Below are 23,888 nucleotides of genomic sequence, written 5' to 3' on the forward strand. Positions count from 1 at the left end.
TTTTGCAATTCCGACCTTTTTTCGCAATTATATTAACAATAGGTTTGTTCTAGCAAACAGCCAAACTAGTCAGAAACCGTCAGCAAACAGTTGGTCAGTGAGAGAACATAATACAGTCACCAGTGCTATCCCCTTTACACGCGCTGGTCCACTATTCGCTGATGGTTTCAAACCGTTTGAAATTGATGCTAGAACAAACCTAATAAATGAGCATATCAAACTTTGTAATACGTCATTTTAAAGCCTTTTCCATAATCTCGAAAATATTTGTACTAAAAAAAATCATGTTTCACTGTTTTCCGTTGATTTGAAAAAAAAAGGGGGAAATGCCATTTTTTGGCAGTTAATTGTTTATAAATAAAAATGGCCGCCAGATCCTACGCAGGAAATAATTATAATTTGTTCCTATAGGTATTACCTGCCGAAAAAACGATTCAGTACTCTGGCTGCTGAAGTGGCACGAACAGGGTATATTTTTGTCTTATTACTCTAGCCTAATAAGAAATATCAATAGTATAGACGAGGTAGCCCTATTATAGAAAAATATTTAAATAGGCAGATACCGTTACTTTGTGGGGGTTCAAAAATGAACATGAACATTACTCCAGGGCGCATCTGTTTTGAGATTGACGTTGAGAGGTGACTCAAATTTTTTGCAGAAATTGCTTGAAAATAACTCAAGCAATATTATTTGAGTTATCCTCCCACTCAAAAAGGTCCGGAACATTGTTTAAATAATCAAAATGTCAAAATACGAAGGAAAAATTCGATTTTTTTTTTGGTTTTTTGATTATAACTTTAAAATTGTTCATTTTTGAGAAAAGTTGTATTAACATAAAAGTCGCGTAATTAAATTTGCTACAATATAGGTTTGGTTAAAAATTTAAAAAAATGGTCACTTTTGTTGCAAAATAGCAATAATTGCGAAAAGAAACCATACAAAAACAAGTATTGGCATTTTACGTTTTTCAACCATTTATACTATACTTTGGACCTGCATATTTTACCCGAAAAAACTTTATGATATAGTAAAACAACACTGTAAATTTCATTAAGATCGGTTTAACAAATTTTGAAAAATAAATTTTGAAATCCAGCTTTCGCAAAAAAATTCATTTTTTTTAAATGTTGCAGGACTGAAAATAAAGCAGATAGCAAGTTGATTTTTTTTGCTTATAGAAGTATACTGTACCTTTCATTTGAAATTTTCAAAATTAAGATCGGTTAATTATCACGGCGTCAGGAAATTTTTTAAATAAACATTAATTTTTGGTGCTACGCGCAGGACAGCGGTGTTCGATTCACACAAGTTGATTTCCACCAAAATTTCTTTTAATCTTTATCTAATATATTATTTTCTTACTCTATATTTTGTTGTATTTTAATATTTTAATTCCACAAAAATCAAACTAATTTTATTATTGTTTGTGAAATATTGTTTAACCAATTGCATATGTTTAAAAATAATAAACTTTTATTCTCTAAGTTAAAATATATGAGCAAAGAAAATTTTTCCTAAAAAAAGTGTTATTTCAAATGATAGAGTATGTGTTTTTATTTTGCAATAAACAAATTTATTTATTTATATCGAAATGTAATAAAAATTAAAATGTATCAATCATTATCAAAGGTCATTGGAATGCCCAATTAGAGCAAACTATCCGCTGTCCTGCGCGTAGCACCAATAATTAAGTTTTATTTAAAAAATTCCTGACGCCGTGGTAGTTAATCAATTTTAGTTTTGTTAGTTGAAAATAAAAGGTACAGTACACTTGTATAAGCAAAAATTCATCTTGCTATCTGCTTTATTTTCAGTCCTGTAACATTTTGAAAAAATGAATTTTTTTGCGAAAGTTGGATTGCAAAATTTATTTTGCAAAATCTATTGAACCGATCTTAATGAAATTTGCAGTATTGTTTTATTGTATCGTAAAGTTTCTATGGGTGAAATATGAAGGTCCTAAGTGTAGCATCAATGGTTGGAAAACGAAAAATGCGAATACTTGTTTTTGTGTGTCTCTTTCGCAATTATTGCTATTTTGCAACAAGGGTGACTATTTTTTAGATATTTAACTAATTCTATATTGTAGGAAATTTAATTACACAACCTTTATATCAGTACAACTTTTCTCGAAAATGAATACTTTTAAACTTATAATAAAAAAACGAAGAAAAAAATCGAATTCTTCCTTAATTTTTTGCCATTTTGATTATTTAAACAATGTTCCGGACCTTTTTGAGAGGGAGGATAACTCATATATTATTAGTTGAGTTATTTTCAAACAATTTCTGCAAAGAAAATTGAGTCACCTCTTAACGTCCAAATGTACTAATATTTTTACAGATGCGCCCTGGTCTACATCACATCTTTTAAAGCTTCTTTGAGAGATTATTACTATATTTAAAAAAAAATTATTTAGGAGACAACAACTAACAACGACTCATCATAATCCGGAGACGAAGATTTACAAAATGCGTATATTATGGAAATATTTATTATTCATCGAAAATATTTGGAAGAGTACCCCAGCAACATCTGGTAACATCAAAGCAAAAAATATAATAAAAGTTCGTACTGAATTCAAAGGATCAGCAAAAAATATATCGACTAAATTGGAAACGGGAGAATGAATTATATAGAATATTAATTTATGTTTGTACTTTTTTTAAATCAAATGAAAAGCATTTAAAATGAAAATGAAAAACAAATTAAGGATAAATATGTATCTTTTGAATTTAATTTACACATTTTTATGCTTGCGGCATAAAGTTTTACCACGCGCCCTCTCTTGTGATTTTTAAAAAGCGCTCCCGCACGAGTCTTAACAAAGTTGAATAAAATAAACAAGGATTAGACAAAATATAACAACCGTATTTTTGACACGTAATCTTAATAACAAAATATAACTTTTTTTAAATTTTAGACAGGTGCACTGGAAGGTCAACTTGCTATTCACAAAAATCAGACAATCCCATTAAGTGAACAAGAATTATTGGACTGTGATAATGAGAATAACGCATGCTCTGGAGGTAATGCTGACGTCGCATTTGAGTACATTGAAGCAAATGGTATTAGTTCAGAAAGTCAATACGAGTATACACAAAAGAAAGGTGAATGTAGAAAAGTGGATAATAAACCAGTGTCTAGCATTTCAGGATGGTTGGGAGTACCTTCAGATGAAGATGCACTTATAGAAGCTGTTGGTAAGTTCTGATGTAAAGTATGTTTTAACGTTACCTTTTATTTAATGGTTCCCTTTTATTGTCTTGTGTCTAAAATACAATGTGCACCAGAATTAGCGCATGCTTTTAAAACTTTAAGGTAATCGGTACATAATTCGCAAATATTTTACGGCTATCCCTACTTTTTCTGTCTTTACACGTCAAATTACGTGTAGTAAAATTCACACTGGTACGGATATCTTAACATTACTAGAATGTCATTCTACTTGACAATGTCATCATTAATTTTAAAGAAATGGCTTTTGAATGTTCTTGGATAACTGTTATTTGTATAATTCCAAATTATTAATTCAGTTAATAAATGTGATAATTTTTTCACTAACTATATATTCAGTGATTGTAATAATTTATATGTACAACAAAAACTAATACTCAATCGAGAAAAAAAGAAAAGCGTTAAAGTGATTTTTTAATAATATATTCTTACTATGGAACGCTTACAATTTTGAACATATTTAACAAAAAAATACTTGGATCACAGAATAATATATCCTGATGTATTCTCTGCTTGGATCTTCCATAAATAATAAACAACAAATAACTTTTTATTAAGTTCACGTCTTAAATCAATTATTTATCAAATACACTATCAATATTATTTAATCTACAAATCGACTTCTCGCAAACCAAACTATGGTAGGAATTCCAACATCCTGACCATGTCGCTGCATAATTAACGGAATATATATAACGGCCAACATTATCAAGCATAATCATAGGAATAATGGTGCAAATTGAAAGGCACGTTCTTCTAAAATGTCAGTAATGCACCTTGGTGCACTACGCCCCAACGCCCCCCACTTTATTCAAACTAACGCTGTAGGAGCTTTCAAATTAATCCCACCCTACACTCTTATTGAGCCGCCACCATAGTGTACAGTCTCTACAATTTTAAACGGTGCGTAGCGTTTTCCAAATCTTCTCTAGACTCTATTTTACCTGTCACGAGAAAAAAGAGAATAACTGGATCCGTATTTGAATAATATTTCTCCCCAATATTCATTATTGCAAACAATATATTCACAAGCAAAATGCGGTTTTGCCTTCGATGCTCTGAGGTCAGTATTGTGCCAGTAAGTGCTCTTTCAGATCGCAGACCATTTTCCAGACTAGATACAATCAGGAGTTGTAACGATTCTGCGGTCTTAAACGGGTCTTCTTCAGTTACTTCCAAACACGGCAGAACGTTTAAGACTCTTGAAATTGTTGATTGAGTGACATCAAAATGTATAGCGAGTTCAACTTGACTGTATCCTTCTGCGTGAAGAATAAAGATTCTAATTTATTCCGATACTAACAAATTCCGATTTTCTTAGTGTTTTTGGTTTATTTGACGGAAAACCATAAAATAAACTTGAAAAACTCCTTTGAAGAATATTAAAAAAAACGTATTCAAACCAAAATAATTGGACTAAAATAAAAAAACTGCTGCCATGTTTTCAATTTACTTGCAATAATGATAAAAATAATTCTTTTGCGGTTCTACCGATAAATATGTACAATATACCGGTATAATATATATAGTAAAGATTTGTCGGATAAAATAATTTTAAAATTATGCCTTAATTTTCGAGCGCCTTGTATAACATATTGGTTAACTAAAATATTGTTTCAATGATACAATGACAAGTTCATAAATGTTTACTTTCTAATTTATTATACTAACAACTTTATGTTGTTCTGAAGCTATTTCCTTGTGGCATTTTTATAATTACGTATTTTTTATGGGAAATAAGCCACAATTTTACTAAAAAATGAATTTATTAACGTTTCGAAGCCCAAATCGGGTTTCGTTGTCAAAATACAAAATACTATTAAAATAAAACAAACATGTTGTTGCTAAGTAAAAAAATTCTTCTAATAATTTATTTAATCTGACTCATTTATATTGGCAATTCAGACGCATATTATACATTTTAAAGTAGAAGACTTTGAAATGGTATCGCCAATATTTATGAGTTGCGTTCCTGGGACGACTTTACTAAAAGATAGTTCATTCGATTACATGAAATCAATCCCAACTGAAGAATATCCGTCGCAAAAAAATCATAGCATGTGATCTGTCTTTAAAAAGACAACCAAATGCAACGATGACAGTAAAATTCTCGCGTTAGAGATTCCATAGTAAATCACGAGGGAAAACCAGGAAAAAACCTCGTGATACTATCCCGACATCGTAAGTATTTAGTCTTACATTTAATCTACCTTCAAAAAACTAATACCAAATTCTGACTTTAATATGTTTAAATTATAAATAATATTAATATTACATAGATATACAATAAGTAATACTAAAATATAAAATTTGTACTAACTCGATATGTTATTGACTTACTAATCGTGGTATTTTCTTTCTATTCACTTCCTCTTTCAGTATGGGTAACCACATCCTACTGCATTCTACCGAGGAATTTGCGACACAATTGGTTTCATTTAGCATAATTAGAGCCGCTTCTTTGATTTTTCTCTTTTTACTATCTGATTCTTTCAGGACTATACTTGAATCTCTCCACTGAACTCTATGTTCATTATCCCATGCGTGTTGACATATCTGAGATCTATCAAATTCTCTGTTTTTAATATAAGACTGATGTTCACTTATTCTAATGTTTAATGGTCTTGATGTTTCACCTAAATAAAATTGTTCGCATTCACAAGGTATTCTATAAATGCAATTCTTTGTTCTTTCTTGTTCATTGTTAGGTTTAGTTTTAGATAGAATAGATCTCAATGTGTTTGTTGTTTTGAATGTTGTTGAAATGTTGAATTTATTTCCTATCGTTTTAAGTTTCTCGGATAGTCCTTTTATATATGGTATTGATATATGAAATAATATTATATATATATATATATATATAAACAAGGAGAGGTTAACGCGAGTTAATAAATATCGGCATGGCTCGCAACAATGAAAATACAAAATATGCATAAGATGGAATGCAACCACAGACACGTGTTTCTGACTTATTAGTCGTCATCAGTATGGTATAGCCAAACAGGAGCAACGCAACCAATTTGTGGCTGTAATGTTAGAAGGCCCTTAGGATTCGAGAGCAACAACTAACACATCCACGGAGGAAGCTACGGCTACCTGAGGAAAGTAATGCCAAACGTTTAAAACGTTTTAAGATCAAACAAGGAGAGGTTAACGCGAGTTAATAAATATCGGCATGGCTCGCAACAATGAAAATACAAAATATGCATAAGATGGAATGCAACCACAGACACGTGTTTCTGACTTATTAGTCGTCATCAGTATGGTATAGCCAAACAGGAGCAACGCAACCAATTTGTGGCTGTAATGTTAGAAGGCCCTTAGGATTCGAGAGCAACAACTAACACATCCACGGAGGAAGCTACAGCTACCTGAGGAAAGTAATGCCAAACGTTTAAAACGTTTTAAGATCAAACAAGGAGAGGTTAACGCGAGTTAATAAATATCGGCATGGCTCGCAACAATGAAAATACAAAATATGCATAAGATGGAATGCAACCACAGACACGTGTTTCTGACTTATTAGTCGTCATCAGTATGGTATAGCCAAACAGGAGCAACGCAACCAATTTGTGGCTGTAATGTTAGAAGGCCCTTAGGATTCGAGAGCAACATATGCATATTTTGTATTTTCATTGTTGCGAGCCATGCCGATATTTATTAACTCGCGTTAACCTCTCCTTGTTTGATCTTAAAACGTTTTAAACGTTTGGCATTACTTTCCTCAGGTAGCTGTAGCTTCCTCCGTGGATGTGTTAGTTGTTGCTCTCGAATCCTAAGGGCCTTCTAACATTACAGCCACAAATTGGTTGCGTTGCTCCTGTTTGGCTATACCATACTGATGACGACTAATAAGTCAGAAACACGTGTCTGTGGTTGCATTCCATCTTATGCATATTTTGTATATATATATATATATATATATATATATATATATATATATATAAATAAATAAGCAAAATCATTGGCTAATACTTTACAAGTTAACAAACAACTTTTTTAACTTGCTACACTATACTGACGAAGCCCAAATAGGCCAAAACACCGGTGTATATAGTTGCACAGAAATGTATGGAATGATGACCCTTCATCATTTTATATATTTCCAACTAAATTCACATTCATTTTACGAGTATTAGCCAATGATTTTGCTTATTTATTTACATATTTGTACTCGATTATCCAACATCACTTTATTTAATAATGTTATGGCTTTTCATTTCCTCAGGTAGCCTTACCTCCTTGGCAATGTTAGTTGTAGCCTTGCGACTGCGGGTCTTCTAACAATCTGACCAAAAATGGTAACCTTGCTCCTGTAGTAATCCTTTTACAAGTTAACAAACAACTTTTTTAACTTGCTACACTATACTGACGAAGCCCAAATAGGCCGAAACACCGGTGTATATAGTTGCACAGAAATGTATGGAATGATGACCCTTCATCATTTTATATATTTCCAACTAAATTCACATTCATTTTACGAGTATTAGCCAATGATTTTGCTTATTTATTTTCATATTTGTACTCGATTATCCAACATCATTTTATATATATATATATATATATATATATATATATATATATATATATATATATATATATATATATATATATATATATATATATATGCAATAATACGAGGAAAATAACAATACCATATATAAATGGACTATCCGAGAAACTTAAAACGATAGAAAATACATTCAACATTTCAACAACATTCAAAACAACAAACACATTGAGATCTATTCTATCTGAAACTAAACCTAACAATGAACAAGAAAGAACAAAGAATTGCATTTATAGAATACCTTGTGAATGCGAACAATTTTATTTAGGTGAAACATCAAGACCATTAAACGTTAGAATAAGTGAACATCAGTCTTATATTAAAAACAGAGAATTTGATAGATCTCAGATATGTCAACATGCATGGGATAATGAACATAGAGTTGAGTGGAGAGATTCAAGTATAGTCCTGAAAGAATCAGATAGTAAAAAGAGAAAAATCAAAGAAGCGGCTCTAATTATGCTAAATGAAACCAATTGTGTCGCAAATTCCTCGGTAGAATGCAGTAGGATGTGGTTACCCATACTGAAAGAGGAAGTCAATAGAAAGAAAATACCACGATTAGTAAGTCAATAACATATCGAGTTAGTACAAATTTTATATTTTAGTATTACTTATTGTATATCTATGTAATATTAATATTATTTATAATTTAAACATATTAAAGTCAGAATTTGGTATTAGTTTTTTGAAGGTAGATTAAATGTAAGACCAAATACTTACGATGTCGGGATAGTATCACGAGGTTTTTTCCTGGTTTTCCCTCGTGATTTACCATGAAATCTCTAACGCGAGAATTTTACTGTCATCGTTGCATTTGGTTGTCTTTTTAAAGACAGATCACATGCTATGATTTTTTTGCGACGGATATTCTTGAGTTGGGATTGATTTCATGTAATCGAATGAACTATCTTTTAGTAAAGTCGTCCCAGGAACGCAACTCATAAATATTGGCGATACCATTTTAAAGTCTTCTACTTTAAAATGTATAATATGCGTCTGAATTGCCAATATAAATGAGTCAGATTAAATAAATTATTAGAAGAATTTTTTTACTTAGCAACAACATGTTTGTTTTATTTTAATAGTATTTTGTATTTTGACAACGAAACCCGATTTGGGCTTCGAAACGTTAATAAATTCATTTTTTAGTAAAATTGTGGCTTATTTCCCATAAAAAATACGTAACAACTTTATATTGAAAATAATAAGAATCACTTCATATCACGAATTGCTTGTTAAACAAATACTTAGTCTAATATTAGTCCGCCATACAAAATCACCCATTGAACAAATTATTCTATGAACTTGTTTCATGGCTTCACAACCGATGTTTCAAAAATTCCACTTTATCGTTTAACATAATTTTTAGCAGTAGTTTAACCTTATTAATGTTGAACCATGCTGATTTTTTTTAGCTCAATATGGTCCAGTATCTGTTTCTGTGTTTGCTAACAACGATTGGAGTTTGTATGGAGGTGGCATCTTTGATCACGACGACTGTAGATCAAATCCTAATCATGCTGTGTTAGCAGTTGGTTATACGGAAAACAGTTGGATAGTTAAAAATTCCTGGGGAGCCTCTTGGGGAGAAGAGGGCTACATTCGTTTAGCCCTTGGTAAAAATGAATGTCAAATTACTTCTGCCAGTCAAATTCCTTTACTATAAATTACTAAATATATATACTTAAATAAAATATTTTTATGCTATAACGTGTTTTTTCTACTCTAATACTTTAATATGGTTCGTACAATATAAATTTCGTTGCACGTCCTCCGCGTCATAGCAAGTGACGTCACATAATAACAACACAAAATATTTATGTGGTAAGTATGTTCCTTTTTTGAATCGTTATGCCAAGAGACAGATATCTTTGGACACGGGCAATACACGACATCACGTCGACCACTACACTCCCTCCGTGGGGTCAGGATTGAAGAGATAGATGCCAAGTATATTGGAATTACGCCACTATTCTATAATCGCAATAAAGATGCACTAGAAATAAACAAACCAAGACAGGTTGATTGTTACGAGGAGCACTCCCAACTTATAATTTACAATGTACAGTAAAACTCCGAGTATACGTACTCCTCGGGACTGGAAGTGGCACGGATAATTTGATCCTTTATTTCTTATACATAATACATATGTACGTATATGTTGTTATATAATTTTTATGGCGAAACTTTAGAGAATTAATTTTATGTCAAAGACCACGAGATCATAAATTTTCATCGCCCTGTATATGACCAAAAATTGTAAATTAAATAATTTAGCCGTAAGCAGTGTTTCGTTGAAGAGTGAAAGTCTAACAGTAAAGTTTCTACTAACGGATTAATACATTTCCAAAACAATGAACTATAGTACGGTCGTTTTAGAAAGTTAATTGTGCCGCTTTGGAATGGACAATAGACAATGTTTCTAAATGGTTTCCTAGAAAGAAAGCATCGTAAACAATTTTGTTTAGTTATGAAAGAGGGATTTTTCTAGATTGTAAGTAAATTTAATTGTAATATCTCCTGGAAATTGACGAGAGAGAAATTTTTTCTACAATAATATTTACTCTTAAGAATGAAAGTAGGGATATTATGTGTGGAGAATGCTTGTGATTGGCGATGAGACCGATGAAGGGAGAATAAAGTGGTTGAGTTTCGGATCGATGAGGGAAAAAGAATTTACTGTTTAATTAAGATCGGAAGCAACCAGTCCAGTTCGGAAAGTAGTATTTTTGTGTTAAGTGGTTAATTTGGTGGCCGTGGAAGCAAATCGTGATCAAGTCGATAAGTACAAACTCCTTGTGTCCGAATAGATTCCAGTTTCTGTCTGGAACGAGTAGCCGGTTTATATCAACTTGCACAAGATATCGAGCTGAGAGAAGAAATCTTGGAAATATAAGGATTGATATTGTTTGTATCGAGTCAGAGATTTAATCGAGGAGAGAACTCGAGCGAGTGCTGTATTTGCTTGTGAAACAGTTTGAAGGAGAAGGGCAGTCGCAGCATCAAAGGTGCACGTTGTGGGAGAACCGAGGACAACACAATCCATGAGAAGAAGTAAAGAAGATAGAAAAGATCAGTCAGATTATTTGTGAAAAGAGAGGGTTGTTTTATATTACATAGCATATTTGTGTTTTGTCAACTTAACAGTTTTACAGTATAATTTATTCATTCATAAATTCATAGAAGATATAAGTAATCTATTTAAAAAGTGAACATTAAATTTTGTTTTTTTTAATATAATAGGAAGAACAGTCTACCGAATCATTTGAATGAATTTTGGTTAAAAATAATAGATATGTAGTAGAATTAAAGTTTTTTTTATTAGATAAGAAATTTTTACAACGGAATAAAGTTTAGCATAGTTTTTGAATCTTATATTTATGGTATAGTATATAATTAAATAATAGTTATACAATTTATATGATTTTGAGTATATTTATTTTCCCTGTTTTGTCCTGGATAAAGCAAGCAACGAGAAATACTAGAAGCCACAAAATAAAGGTAATATGTACTTTAAAATCAATTAGCCCTGAGAATATTTTTTATTGAAAAGCTTTTTAATTAATTAAACGAATTAATGGAGAATGTTGATCAATTTCATAACATAGAGAAAATACAGAGCATAAAAATATATACATACATGATAGTATGTACCTACCATAAAGAGATAACAGAAAAAATAAATCTTTCATTATGAGCCTCCCTCTTGTCGTACAGAATTTCTGTCGAGTGATTTACGGTGACGCTTTTTGATAAAACCTCAAAGATGCAATTTCAGTAATAGAAAATCATAGCACGGATAATCCGTACATGGATAATCGAGGTTCTACTGTATATATGTTATAGTCAAAGCCCGAATTTCAGGCACTCCTAGGTTTAAAAATACAAAATCGAGTCGCCATTTATTTCACTCCTAGGTTTGACTAGGCAATCCTCAGGTCTGACTGACGCTCTTAGTCAAAGCCCGAAATAAATTACAGTTTCGACCTTTGACTTGTCAAACCTAGGAGTGACTAAGTTGCCCAGGCAAAGGTCGAAGTTTAATTTTATGAAATCAGGGTTTGACTAGTTAAACCCCGATCAGCTATTAAAGGTAGGGGAGCCCAAGCGGGGATTTTTGCAGTTACTCGAGCGCGTCAGATTATCATATGGGGAGAAACCTGGTACCCTGTAGATGTACCTCTACCATATATTAGCTCTTAACACAGGGGAGTTCGTTAAGGGGGGCCCGAAAAAAAAATCTATCCTTAAAAAAACTCGAAATTGTCAGAATAAGATAAGGTAAATTAAGTACATGCAAAAGAGTGTATATTTAAAAAATCTGACGATTTGAGCCGGGCGTAAGGAAATGGGCGAGTCCCAAAATTTCACAAGAAAAAAGCGAATATTTCGCGAAATGAATGACAGATCGAAAAACTTAAAAATATGTGCTCAATATTTTTTAAAAATCTATCGAATGATACCAAACACGACTGACTTCCCACGGAGAGGGGTGGGGGGTAAATTTAATATTTTAAATACAAATCCCACTATATTTCGCGAAATGAACATCAGATCGAAAATCTGTAAAATACACTTATTTAATATTTTTGAAAAATCTATCGAATGGCACCAAACACGACCCCCACGGAGGTGGGGTGGGGGTTACTTTAAAATCTTAAATAGGAACCCTCATTTTTTATTACAGATTTGTGTTCCTTACGTAAAAATAAGTAACTTTTATTCGAAATATTTTTTCGAATTATGGATAAATGGCATTATAATCGGAAAAAACGATTGTTGGAAAGGGAAAATTAAATTAAAAAATTGCAAGCTCGCACTAAAATGGAAAACTTTACTTAACTTTTTTAGTTTTATGACCTACTCTTCACAACCCAATAGGTCCCCAAAGCGCTCGAGTGACTGCACATTTAGCATATTTTTCTCCCCTACCATTCGTAATTTATTAGATTAGGTTTAATAAAACGTCAATTTTTAAATTAAAAATTTATTATTTTTATATTGTAGTAATTAAAATAAAAAAAACTCTCACATGTTGAGGCATTATGGCATTTAGAGTTGCACAATACGTTAGACCTTTTACACTTACATATTTGAGGCGATGAGAGCCAGAGTGGCCTAACTGATTTTAACATTACTTCACATAATCAAAGAAAATCATCAGAAGCTAACAATGTCCAATTGTTTTAGTAGTCTTATGTAAACCTATAATTGGTCAACATACAACATAGGCCACTCTGGCTCTTATGGCCTCAATTTTGAAGAATATTATAAAGCCTTGTTCTCCAAATTTAGGATCTTAGAGACAGCTTAACGTCTGGAACATCTTCGAAATTATAAAAATTCTCTTTGCATTCTCTTATTTGATTTTTTGAAAAAAGTGTGTGTATTGTTCCGTATTTCATTCTAACTCTATATAAACCATCAATTGTTTTATCTTGTATGACACACAAAATATTTCGAGCATCTCCTTTGGCTCTATCAAAGCTGGGGATAGGTACTATTACAGTTTTTCCGATCGAAATTGAAGGACATTTTTTCACTTAATTATTTCATAGCATTAGCCTGGGCATGAAGCCCTTCAATCGCCTATCCTTTATTTATTTTAATCTTTTCTGTCTGTGCACAAGGCATGCATGTAACTTTTCTTACAAAACCTTCACAGTATGCACGAAGCGTGCTGTCAGCGCACACAACATGTACCACCAAGGTATATTCTAATTTTATGTATAGATAGGTTTTTACTTGTTTATTTTAAATCTTTGAAATCTGACTTGCTACAAACCTTGTAATTGTGTAATGTAGTCAAATAAATTCATTCGTTCATTCATTCATTCATCCACCTGAAAACAAATTATGCACGTATGTGGGTCAGAGCTCTCTTTTTGGCAAATACGACAAACCACATATGAAGAAGTTATTTGAATTGTTTGACAATTTCCTTCCTCTCCTAGTGACGACGGTCCAGGGACTTCGTTAGTATTACGGTGATCCTTAGTTCTTTCTCAGGTTGCAATAACTTCACAGTTGACGATGACCTTCCCATTCCAGTTGTTTATGCTAAATTAAAGTTCATATACCTAATCAATCCAAATTACGTGTAAATAATATTCAAACTCCATTCGCTCAACTCAGACGCATTTTGACAGATTCAGAGTAGGAAACGTACAACACAAAATTTCCTACCTCAAAATATTAACAGCTCAAATAAAGTTTCATTAAAAAAGAAGAATTATTGGAAGTACTGGGAGTGTAAATTTATTTTATTTAAATTTTTAACTACCTAGTTTAGTCGGTTCGCTTATCTCAGACACTGTCTAGTAATTTAAGTAATTATTTTTTGCGAATATATTTACTTTTTAACGTACTAAACGTGGCTGGAAATTACTATACAAACAAGTAGATGTACTCATAGCTGTCTCTAAGAGAAATTATTACAACAGCTTCTAAATTTGGAGGACAAGGCTTTATAAAATGCTACTTCAATAAGAAATGCTCTTCAAAATTATGTAAGTGTAAAAGGTCTAATGTATTGTGCAACTCTAAATGCCATAATGCCTCAACATGTGAGAATAAACACTATTTTTTTTCACTAATTTTTTTAATTTATTACGACAATATAAAAATAAATATTAAAATTAAAAAATGACGTTTGATTAAACATAATCTAAAAAAATACTACATTTTAATAGCTGATCGGGGTTTGACTAGTCAAAACCCGATTTCATAAAATTAAATTTCGACCTTTTCCTGACCAACTTAGTCTCTCCTAGGTTTGACTAGTCAAAGGCCGAAACTGTAATGTATTTCGGGCTTTGACTAAGACCGTCAGTCAGACCTGAGGATTGCCTAGTCAAACCTAGGACTCCCTGAAATTCGGGCTTTTCTATAACATATACATTGTAAATCCCAAATCATGATTTACAAAGTTTATAAATTTAAAATCATGATTCGGGAGTGCTCCTCGTAACACTTAACATGTCTAGGTTTGTTTATTTTTTATCTGGGGGGCACAGTAACGTCTAATGTCGTTAATTAACTGATTATTTTCCATCTCTGTAATGCAAATAATGCGTTAATTAACGGCATTAGACATTACTGTATCCCCAGCATTAGTGCATCTTTATTGTGATTTTAGTTTAGAGATATTTTATTATACAGTGGTAAAGGTTGGAATAAATTCATTTTCTCAAGAATGGATCATTAGGAAAAAAATCCCGAAAGAGGTCAATATTTATTTTTAAATTACGACTTTTTGGGATATATATCATACTAGTCACCCATCTGGGCATGATGATATCATCGATGATTTTTTAAATGAGAATAGGGGTCGTGTGATAGCTCACTTGAAAGATAATTAAATTCTCTATTCAGTGATATAAACAATAAGATAATTATTTATACAGAGTGTCCATAAAAATTTTTTTAATTAAATGTATTGACATAAAAAGAAGAATGTATGTAATTTATTTAATTCAAAATACATTTTACTGCTCTCAGGAAACAGAGAAAAATGTTTATTTAAAAAATAATTATTGCTTTTCGCTTAAATTAAATGTTTAATCTGTCAAGAGACAGCTGGGTAGCTGCTTTAATATTGAATTTGAGCAAAAAACAATATTTGTTTGTCAAATAAACATTTTTTCGTGTTTTCTGATAGCAATAAAATGGATTTTGAATTAAATAAATTACACACATTCTTCTTTTTATGTCAATAAATTTAATTAAAAAAAATTTTTTTTGACACCCTGTGTAAATAATTACGTTAATGTTTATTTTACTGAATAGATAATTGAATTACCTTTCAATTGAGCTATCACACGACCCCTATTCTAATTTAACAAAAACATCCATGATGTTATCACGCCCAGATGGGTGACGTCACTAGTATGATATATATGCCAAAAAGTCGTAAATTAAAAATAAAAATTGACCTGTTTCAGGATTTATTCTCAAAATTGGCCATTAATGAAAAAATGAATTTATTCCAACCTTTACGTGCTCACTCTATACGCAGATAAATAACACTAGTCAACAAAAAAAAACAAAAAAAAATTGCGACTGATGTTAAAATGGCTGTAACGGGGAGTTTAAGGCATCCTGAATGCGAATTCAAACACTAAAATTTTCCACCACGTATAGATGTTGATTTATCTTCTTCTTAAGGTGCCGTGCATTTCTGCGCAGGGGTCCACGCATACATTGTGTTGTCAGGTGAAATGTTAGATGTTGAGTTATAAAATACATCAAATATTGCTGTTTATTATAAAAATTCTTTAATTCTATATACACATAAGTTCAGAACAAGAAACAAAAACCGTAGTAAGTCTTTTGTACACAATTTTCTGCCTATCCCAATTTTCCCATAACACTATGTGGATTAATACAAACACAAATTTTATCCTGCATAGTAAAAAACTAGGATAGCTTCTGGTTACGGTTCCTAAATATTATAAGTTTGACTGGCTAGTAAATTCCATTTAAAAAAAAATCCATTATTGTAATGTAGAACCTTGAGTTAAGCATGTCCTTTGGGCAAGTGAAGGTCTCGAACTAAATCGTGTAATTCGGCTTGTTGGATGCAATAAGGTGCTTTTTCGTCGCTTTCGGGAAAATAAGAATCATTCTTTTCTGATACATTATCGGGTTTACTTTTATGGCCATACATTTCCAAATCTTCTTCCCAATTTGCCGAGGGTCATAGAACTGGTAAATCTTCTCCATGGAAAACCGGTTTTATTGCTGAGTTAATGTCTGGATATTCAATTTTATGATTACCTTTCCTTGGAAACCCAGACATTTTTGTCATGCAGAAGTAACAGTCGTTAAAACGGTTTAGAACTAATAAGTTTAAATGGGTAGGTTTACTGATTAAGGATTACCTTTGGTTTATTCTTTATTTAAATGTTAATGTGTTATTCGTAGACATTAGATATCCCAGTGTTGTCAAATTATGCACAATTTTTAGGAAAAACCTTAATTTGATAACATCGGCCACAGATATATTACAAATGACTGTTTTAAAAAAACTTTTACTAAAATACTCATAACTCAAAACCGTAACTCATTTTTTTTTTTGAAAAAATTATAACCCAAAAATCTTACGTGTTAGGAACATTTTATCATCGTATTCATATTCAGAGAGCAAAAATTAACAAAATACATCATTTTGCATTCCAGTCGCAAATTGGTTGTAAACTAGTGAATATATTTGAAGATATCTAGTCTACTTTTTCTATGGAGGTTATAAATAAATTCATTACTAAAGCTCCTGACTATAATAATATCTCACAACAAAAGTAAGAAATCTACAGAGTTTAACTATGTTTTTTGTTCTTTTTAATGTAGGCAGTTATAGATAAATTCATTAATTTGTTTCGTTGTTACTTAGTTAATATTATTTATCTAAAAATAAATATTTATATAAATTTTAGTCAAAATTATTTGATAGCCTTGGATAAAGTATAGTATTCTACTCGCATATAATGACTGTTATTCACTTGTATGAACCTTATGAAGTCATAAACTTCATACGCGTGAATAATGACTGGTTGCACCAACAAATCTTAAGCTCCAGCTTAGACCAGCTCAGCTTATAGTTAGGGCCGCTTCAAGTCTCACTTACTTTGCACCATAATTTTCGATTTTTATCGATCCAATCCACGTGATAATCCATTGCGACAAGCTGACTAAAACTCAACGGTGTAATGAGAATATTTCGTAAGTTGAGCTTAAAACACGTCTTAAACTTAAGATCTCTTGGTACAACCAGGCATCAAAGTCAGCATAATAATACGCTTGTTGAATAAGATACCTAAAGTCCTTTTCATGAGCATTTTTCAGTGCGTCACAAATGATTGAAAAAAGGTAAGTCCGTGATAATACACATTTATAACATTTATTCTAACATGACATTTTAGTTAAATCTGACAGTCACATTTTATTTGCAATTTGCCATAAAAACAAATCAGTTCTGTTTATTGCATTTATAAAAGTATTTTCTTTGATTTGTATAGTCTTATAAATTGTACAGATTATATTCGTAGATATATTATATATTTCGTAAATATTTTTTTTTTCGATTATAGCGCCATCTATCGAAAATTGGAATAAATGTTATAAATGTCTCTAATCACAGACGTGCCTTTTTTTCTGTCACATACAATTTAATGCGTTAGAAAGAAATCGAAAAACTGTGACGCTCATCAATTAAATTAAAATCAAACACATATTTATATATTTATTTATATTATACATATTTTATCTATTTATTATCATTTACAATTTGGGATAAGAGTTCATTTGGTTAATACCGCACAAGTTCTTACCGCGGATGACTCTGATGTAACCATTCTCACCCCAACTTGTTCCCCATGAGTTCTTAACGATAAAGGCATCTTTAGTGTATCCTACGGCAAGAATACCGTGATTGAGGGCGGTTCCACAATTTTTGTTATTGAAAACTCCACCTCCATAATGCTGCCATGTATCTGCATCAACAGCTATAGATATTGGACCGACATTAGCTGAAAACAAGTGAACTTTAATTATTTTATTCACTAGTGTAAGTTGTAGAAATTAGAATTACGGAAAATTTTTATATAAATATAAGGAAAACAAAAATCAGAGGATGGTAAGAGATTCGAATTGAATCAAATCGAAACCGTCTATTTTTATTTGGTTTCACGTTATATTGGGTGCAGACAACAACATAAGCTGCTTGTTCTGAACATCGAAGTATAAAGTGAAACTAAACCAAAATATCGGAGAGGACCACAAAAAATCAAGTGGTGGATGCTAAAAGATGAGAAAGAAGGTTCAGGGAAAGAATAGTAGAGAAAATATGTTGGAACATGAAAGGAAGCCCTACTACAATTTGGAGAAAAATGGCCAGTAGTATTAGAGAAACTGCTATCGAAATACTGGGGAAAACTTCAGGAAAAAAGTTTGAGGATAAAGAGACTTGGTGGTGGTCAAATGAAGTTCAAGGAAAAATAAAAGATAAGGGAAAATTATATAAAAAGTGGCAAGAAACCAGACCCAACACAGATCTTCAAAACTATATGGTCGCGAAAAAGGAAGCGAAAGTAGCAGAAGCATATTCAAACCAACTTGATCAACTTGATACCAGGGAAGGCTAAACGAAGATATATAAAATAGCCAAACAAAGAGCAAAGAAAGCAAAGATTTTAATCAGATTAGATGTATCCGAGATGAAAATAATAAAATACTAGTTCATGAAAAGGATGTCAAAAAGAGATGGAGAAAGTACTTTGACAGCTTATTAAATGAAGAATTTAACAGACAGCCTGTGGAGGCAACGGAGACAGTAACAGCAATGGTCACCAAAATAACAAACGAGGAAGTGGCTCAAGCGCTTCAAAAAATAAAGAAAGGAAAAGCGGTAGGACCAGATGATATTCCTGGGGAAGTATGGAAAGCACTGGGAAAGACAGGAACAAGATGGCTAGCAGATTTAACTAATATAATTAGGAAGTTGGACAAATGCCAGACGAATGGAGAAGCAGTATACTAGTACCTGTCTACAAAAACAAGGGAGATATACAGCAGTGTACAAACTACAGGGCTATAAAACTGCTTAGCCACACCATGAAAATATGGGAGAGAGTAATTGATAGACGGATACGTGAAGAGACCGACATATCCGAGGATCAATTTGGCTTTATGCAGGGCAGATCAACAACGATGCAATTTTCATTATAAGGCAGTTGATGGAAAAATACAGGAGTAAAGAAACAAACGCTCATATGACATTCATTGATCTTGAGAAAGCATATGATAGAGTTTCTCGAGAGATTCTGTGGTGGGCACTCAATAAGAAAGGAGTCCCTGATGCATATGTAAAGATTGTGAGGGATATGTATAAGGAAGTAACGACTAGTGTTAGGACAGGTGTGGGAGAGACTGATAAATTTTATGTGAAAGTAGGATTGCACCAAGGCTCGGTGCTTAGTCCGTACTTATTCTCATTAGTTTTGGACCAGATAACAGCGAAACTACAGGGTAACATTCCATGGTGTTAATGTATTCTGATGATGTCGTGTTAGTAGGAAATAGTGAAAGAGACTTAGAACAAAAACTGGAACAGTGGACACGAGCTCTGGGGGGAAAAGGTTTAAAACTTAGTAGGACAAAGACAGAGTATTTGGAATGTTCATTTAAAGATGGAGTTACTACAAATAAAATGGTATCTTTGGATGGTAAACTGATTGTAAAAAGCAATAGTTTTAAGTACCTGGGATCGGTATTACAGAGTATGGAGAAATAGATGGAGATGCATGCAGCAGAATTAGGGCTGGATGGATGAAGCGGAAAGAAGCGAGTGGTGTGTTGTGTGACAGAAAAGTTCCAATGAAGCTGAAAGGAAAATTCTATAAAACAGCCATAAAACCGGCTATGATGTACGGAACTGAATGTTGGGCAGTGAAAAAGAAAGAGGAACAACGAATGCATGTGGCGGAGATGAGAATGCTTAGATGGATGAGTGGAGTGACAAGAAAGGATAAAATTAAAAATGAGTATATTAGGGGAAGTCTAGGTGTGGCACCAATTGATGTCAAAATGAGAGAGCATATGTTGAGATGGTTTGGTCATGTTCAACGTCGAGACGTTAATCATCCGATACGAAGAGTAGCTGAAGTGCAGATTCCTGGAAGGAGTAGGAGAGGAAGACCAAAGGAGACGTGAGGGGAGACGATTAGGCAGGACATGTTGGTAAAGGGGATTAATATTGATATGGCCCAGGATAGAATTGTGTGGAGAAATGCAATTAGGGAAGCCCACCCCGCATAGGGATAAGGCAAAGAGAATGATGATAATGATGCTATATTGGGTGCAGAGTACAAAATGATAGCGGTTTCGACGGGTAAATTGCTGATGCTTTAGTTGAATAGATTCCTAGCATCGCCCGATCTAAGGTTCTCAGTTTATTTTAATTGTTATCGGCACTCATTCAGAGCTGGGCCGGGTACTGATAAATTGTACTCGGGTACAGAGCACCAGGTACTTTTCACATTTGAGTAACGAGAACAGAGTACCTAGTACATTGTTTAAAAAAAGTACTCAGAGTACAATACTCAATGTTGTTCTAAAGCTATTTCCTTGTGGCATTTTTATAATTAAGTATTTTCTATGGGAAATAAGCCACAATTTTACTAAAAAATGAATTTATTAACGTTTCGAAGCCCAAATTGACAACGAGACCCGATTTGGGCTTCGAAACGTTAATAAATTCATTTTTTAGTAAAATTGTGGCTTATTCCCATAGAAAATACTTAATTACAATACTCAAAGTACAATTACCCGAATTTCTCGGGTACCTACTTATTTCGAGTACATTCGAATATAGGACCCGAAAAAATGTAAGAAGGTAATAATTAGGGAGCGGATTTATATGCGATCAATTTTTGCTGAAATATGCGCATACATATGCAGTAAAAAATTGTGAAATACATATGCGCAAGATATGCACAGTAAATATGCACTGGTAATAATTATCTCTGCATCTCTAAACATATTTATTTATGAGTCATGAAAACATAAAATAACGGACAATTCCAACTAAAATAAAAAAATAAGAATTTTTAAAATTAATCATCTATTAATAATAATCAGTATAACACCACTCACACTCACTGATTAATTTTATTGACTTTTAAGATAACTAATTTTTCAAAGTCATCAACAAATTTTCATCAGTTAGAGCATTTATTCGAGGGCTCTATTAATTATTGTAGCATAAGAGAATAGGCGTTGCTTGACTTGACGAATGGACTAAAACTGATTGCGTATCTACTATTATTATACTATTAATTTGCTCTCCCACATGCAGTGACAAGTATAGACCTGCAAAAAGTACTCGGAAATTGTACTCGTATAATAAACGCGGGTACCGGGTATTTTAGCCGATACCCTACGGGAACGGGTACCAAGTACTTCGTTGAAAATTTATTCGGGTACTGGGTACTGAGTACCCAAAATATACTTATAGTACAAAATTCGGGTACTTGTACCCGGGTATTTCCCAACTCTGCACTCATTTCATATTTCCTCGTTAGAGGTAACTAAAGGCATACGTTGGTGGAATATTTAAATATATAAATAAAACAAAATCAATGGGAAAATCCAAGTAGCTAGCTGTATACCATAATTAAAAAATCATGCAGAAGTAAAAACTTCGTTTGTATAATAATATAAAAAAAGTTTTATTAAAAAACATTAAAAGTCATCCAAAAGGTTTGCAAAACGTTTTCAATCTGGATCAGATCATCCTCAGTGCCTAGAACGAAGTATTTCCACCTTAGAATGTATTTGAAAAAGTTAAAATTGTGACTAGTTAAAGAAAAATGTGGTAATACTTTTACGTTCTGCTTAGTACATGAAACTAGCAACTTTTTGAAATAGGTTACATCGAGAATTATGGTTTACATAATAATTGTATGATATTTCTAGCGACTCCAAGTCGATGTTAAAAGATTAAATGTGTTAGGAGTGCTCAAAGGGCAACATGGTTTCCTGCTCGATAAGAACTTGTGGTTCTTGCCAGTTCAATGGACACAGACCAACAAAAGTGAAGGAGATGACAATCTAATTATCAGACCAAAGTGACATCACAAGACAGGTAGTCAATTTTTGGTTATTAATTTCAAATTATTAGTGTTGTTTAAAATTTGGATTATATATTAGTAACTACATAAAGTGAAATTTAAATTATAATAAATTAGATTTTATTGTAAAAGTCTAAAAGGCAACTCTCTACTCTCTGTTACAGAAAGAACTGTTAGGTTGATAAAAATACTAGTCATAGTAGAGTCAATGACGTCATTGGTGACAATTTTGAGAAAGAAGAAGAAAATTTGATTTAATTTGAAATAAAAGAGAAGAAAATTAATTCTATGTGCACAACTTATATAGGTACCAAGATAATATGTATATTAATGTTGTAAAAATAAAAAAGAGTAATGTTGGTTGCCTATTATTGTGGTTGTAATGGTTATTGACAAAAATAAAAGTTGTGCACATAGAATTAATTTTCTTCTCTTTTATTTCAAACTAAATCAAATTTTCGTCTGCTTTCTCAAAATTGTCACCAATGACGTCATTGACTCTACTATGACTAGTATTTTTATCAACCTAACACTAACAACAGTTCTTTCTGTAACAGAGAGTAGAGAGTTGCCTTTTAGACTTTTACAATAAAATGTAATTTATTATAATTTAAATTTCACTTTTATACAATTACTAATATATAGTCCAAATTTTAAACAACACTAATAATTTGAAAGTAATAACCAAAAATTGACTACCTGTCTTGTCATGCCACTTCGGTCTGATAATTAGATTGTCATCTCCTTCCCTTTTGTTGGTCTGTGTCTATTGAACTGGCAAGAACCACAAGTTCTTATCGAGCAGGGAACCATGTTGCCCTTTGAGCACACATTTAATCTTTTAACATCGACTTGAAGTCGCTATAAATATCATACAATTATTATGTAAACCATAATTCTTGATGTAACCTATTTCAAAAACTGCTAGTTTCATATACTAAGCAGAACGTAAGTAAAACCACATTTTTCTTTAACTAGTCACAATTTTAACCCTTTGCATTAATTCTAACGTGGAAATACTTCGTTCTAGGCATTGAGGATGATCTGATGCAGATTGAAAACATTTTGCAAATCCTTTTGGAGGACTTTTAATGTTTTTTAATAAAACTTTTTTATACCATTATACAAACGAAGTTTTTACTTCTGTATGATTATTTAAATATATTTACCAACCAGTCGGTGCGTTTTAATTTAATTCAGTCTTCTTATAAAGTCTCTTTGATAACGGGTAAACCTAGAAACACGTGTCAGAAGATAGTAGGAGACTCGAATTGAATAAAAACGAAACCGTCTATTTTTATTTGAAAACACAAATTTTAGAGAAGAGTATTATATCATTCGCTGAGGTTTCATAATGTTGAATAGCTCGAAGATAAAAAGAACTCATGGGTGTATCCAGCGTTATGACCTCCCTTAATAAATATAGAAATCTTATCGAAACACATTCTCC

General features: G+C 32.2%; 2 protein-coding genes across 4 annotated transcripts in view; one reads left to right on the top strand and one right to left on the bottom strand.

Annotated features, from left to right (window-relative positions):
• Nucleotides 1-9,521, top strand: part of LOC114337601 (cathepsin L-like proteinase) — a 30,160-nt gene extending 20,639 nt beyond the window's left edge. For both annotated transcript variants that reach the window (XM_028288092.2, XM_050657222.1), the window contains exons 4-5: nucleotides 2,925-3,204; nucleotides 9,227-9,521. In XM_028288092.2, coding sequence (XP_028143893.2) covers nucleotides 2,925-3,204; nucleotides 9,227-9,477 — 531 coding nt within the window. In that variant the 3' untranslated portion in view covers nucleotides 9,478-9,521. The remainder of the gene's footprint in view (nucleotides 1-2,924; nucleotides 3,205-9,226) is intronic.
• Nucleotides 9,522-18,038: 8,517 nt separating this feature from the next.
• Nucleotides 18,039-23,888, bottom strand: part of LOC114337602 (cathepsin L-like proteinase) — a 35,700-nt gene continuing 29,850 nt past the window's right edge. For both annotated transcript variants that reach the window (XM_028288093.2, XM_050657223.1), the window contains exon 5: nucleotides 18,039-18,337. In XM_028288093.2, the coding sequence (XP_028143894.2) occupies nucleotides 18,090-18,337 (248 nt within the window). In that variant the 3' untranslated portion in view covers nucleotides 18,039-18,089. The remainder of the gene's footprint in view (nucleotides 18,338-23,888) is intronic.

This window comes from Diabrotica virgifera, chromosome 7 (assembly GCF_917563875.1).
Source record: "Diabrotica virgifera virgifera chromosome 7, PGI_DIABVI_V3a".
NCBI lineage: Eukaryota > Metazoa > Arthropoda > Insecta > Coleoptera > Chrysomelidae > Diabrotica > Diabrotica virgifera.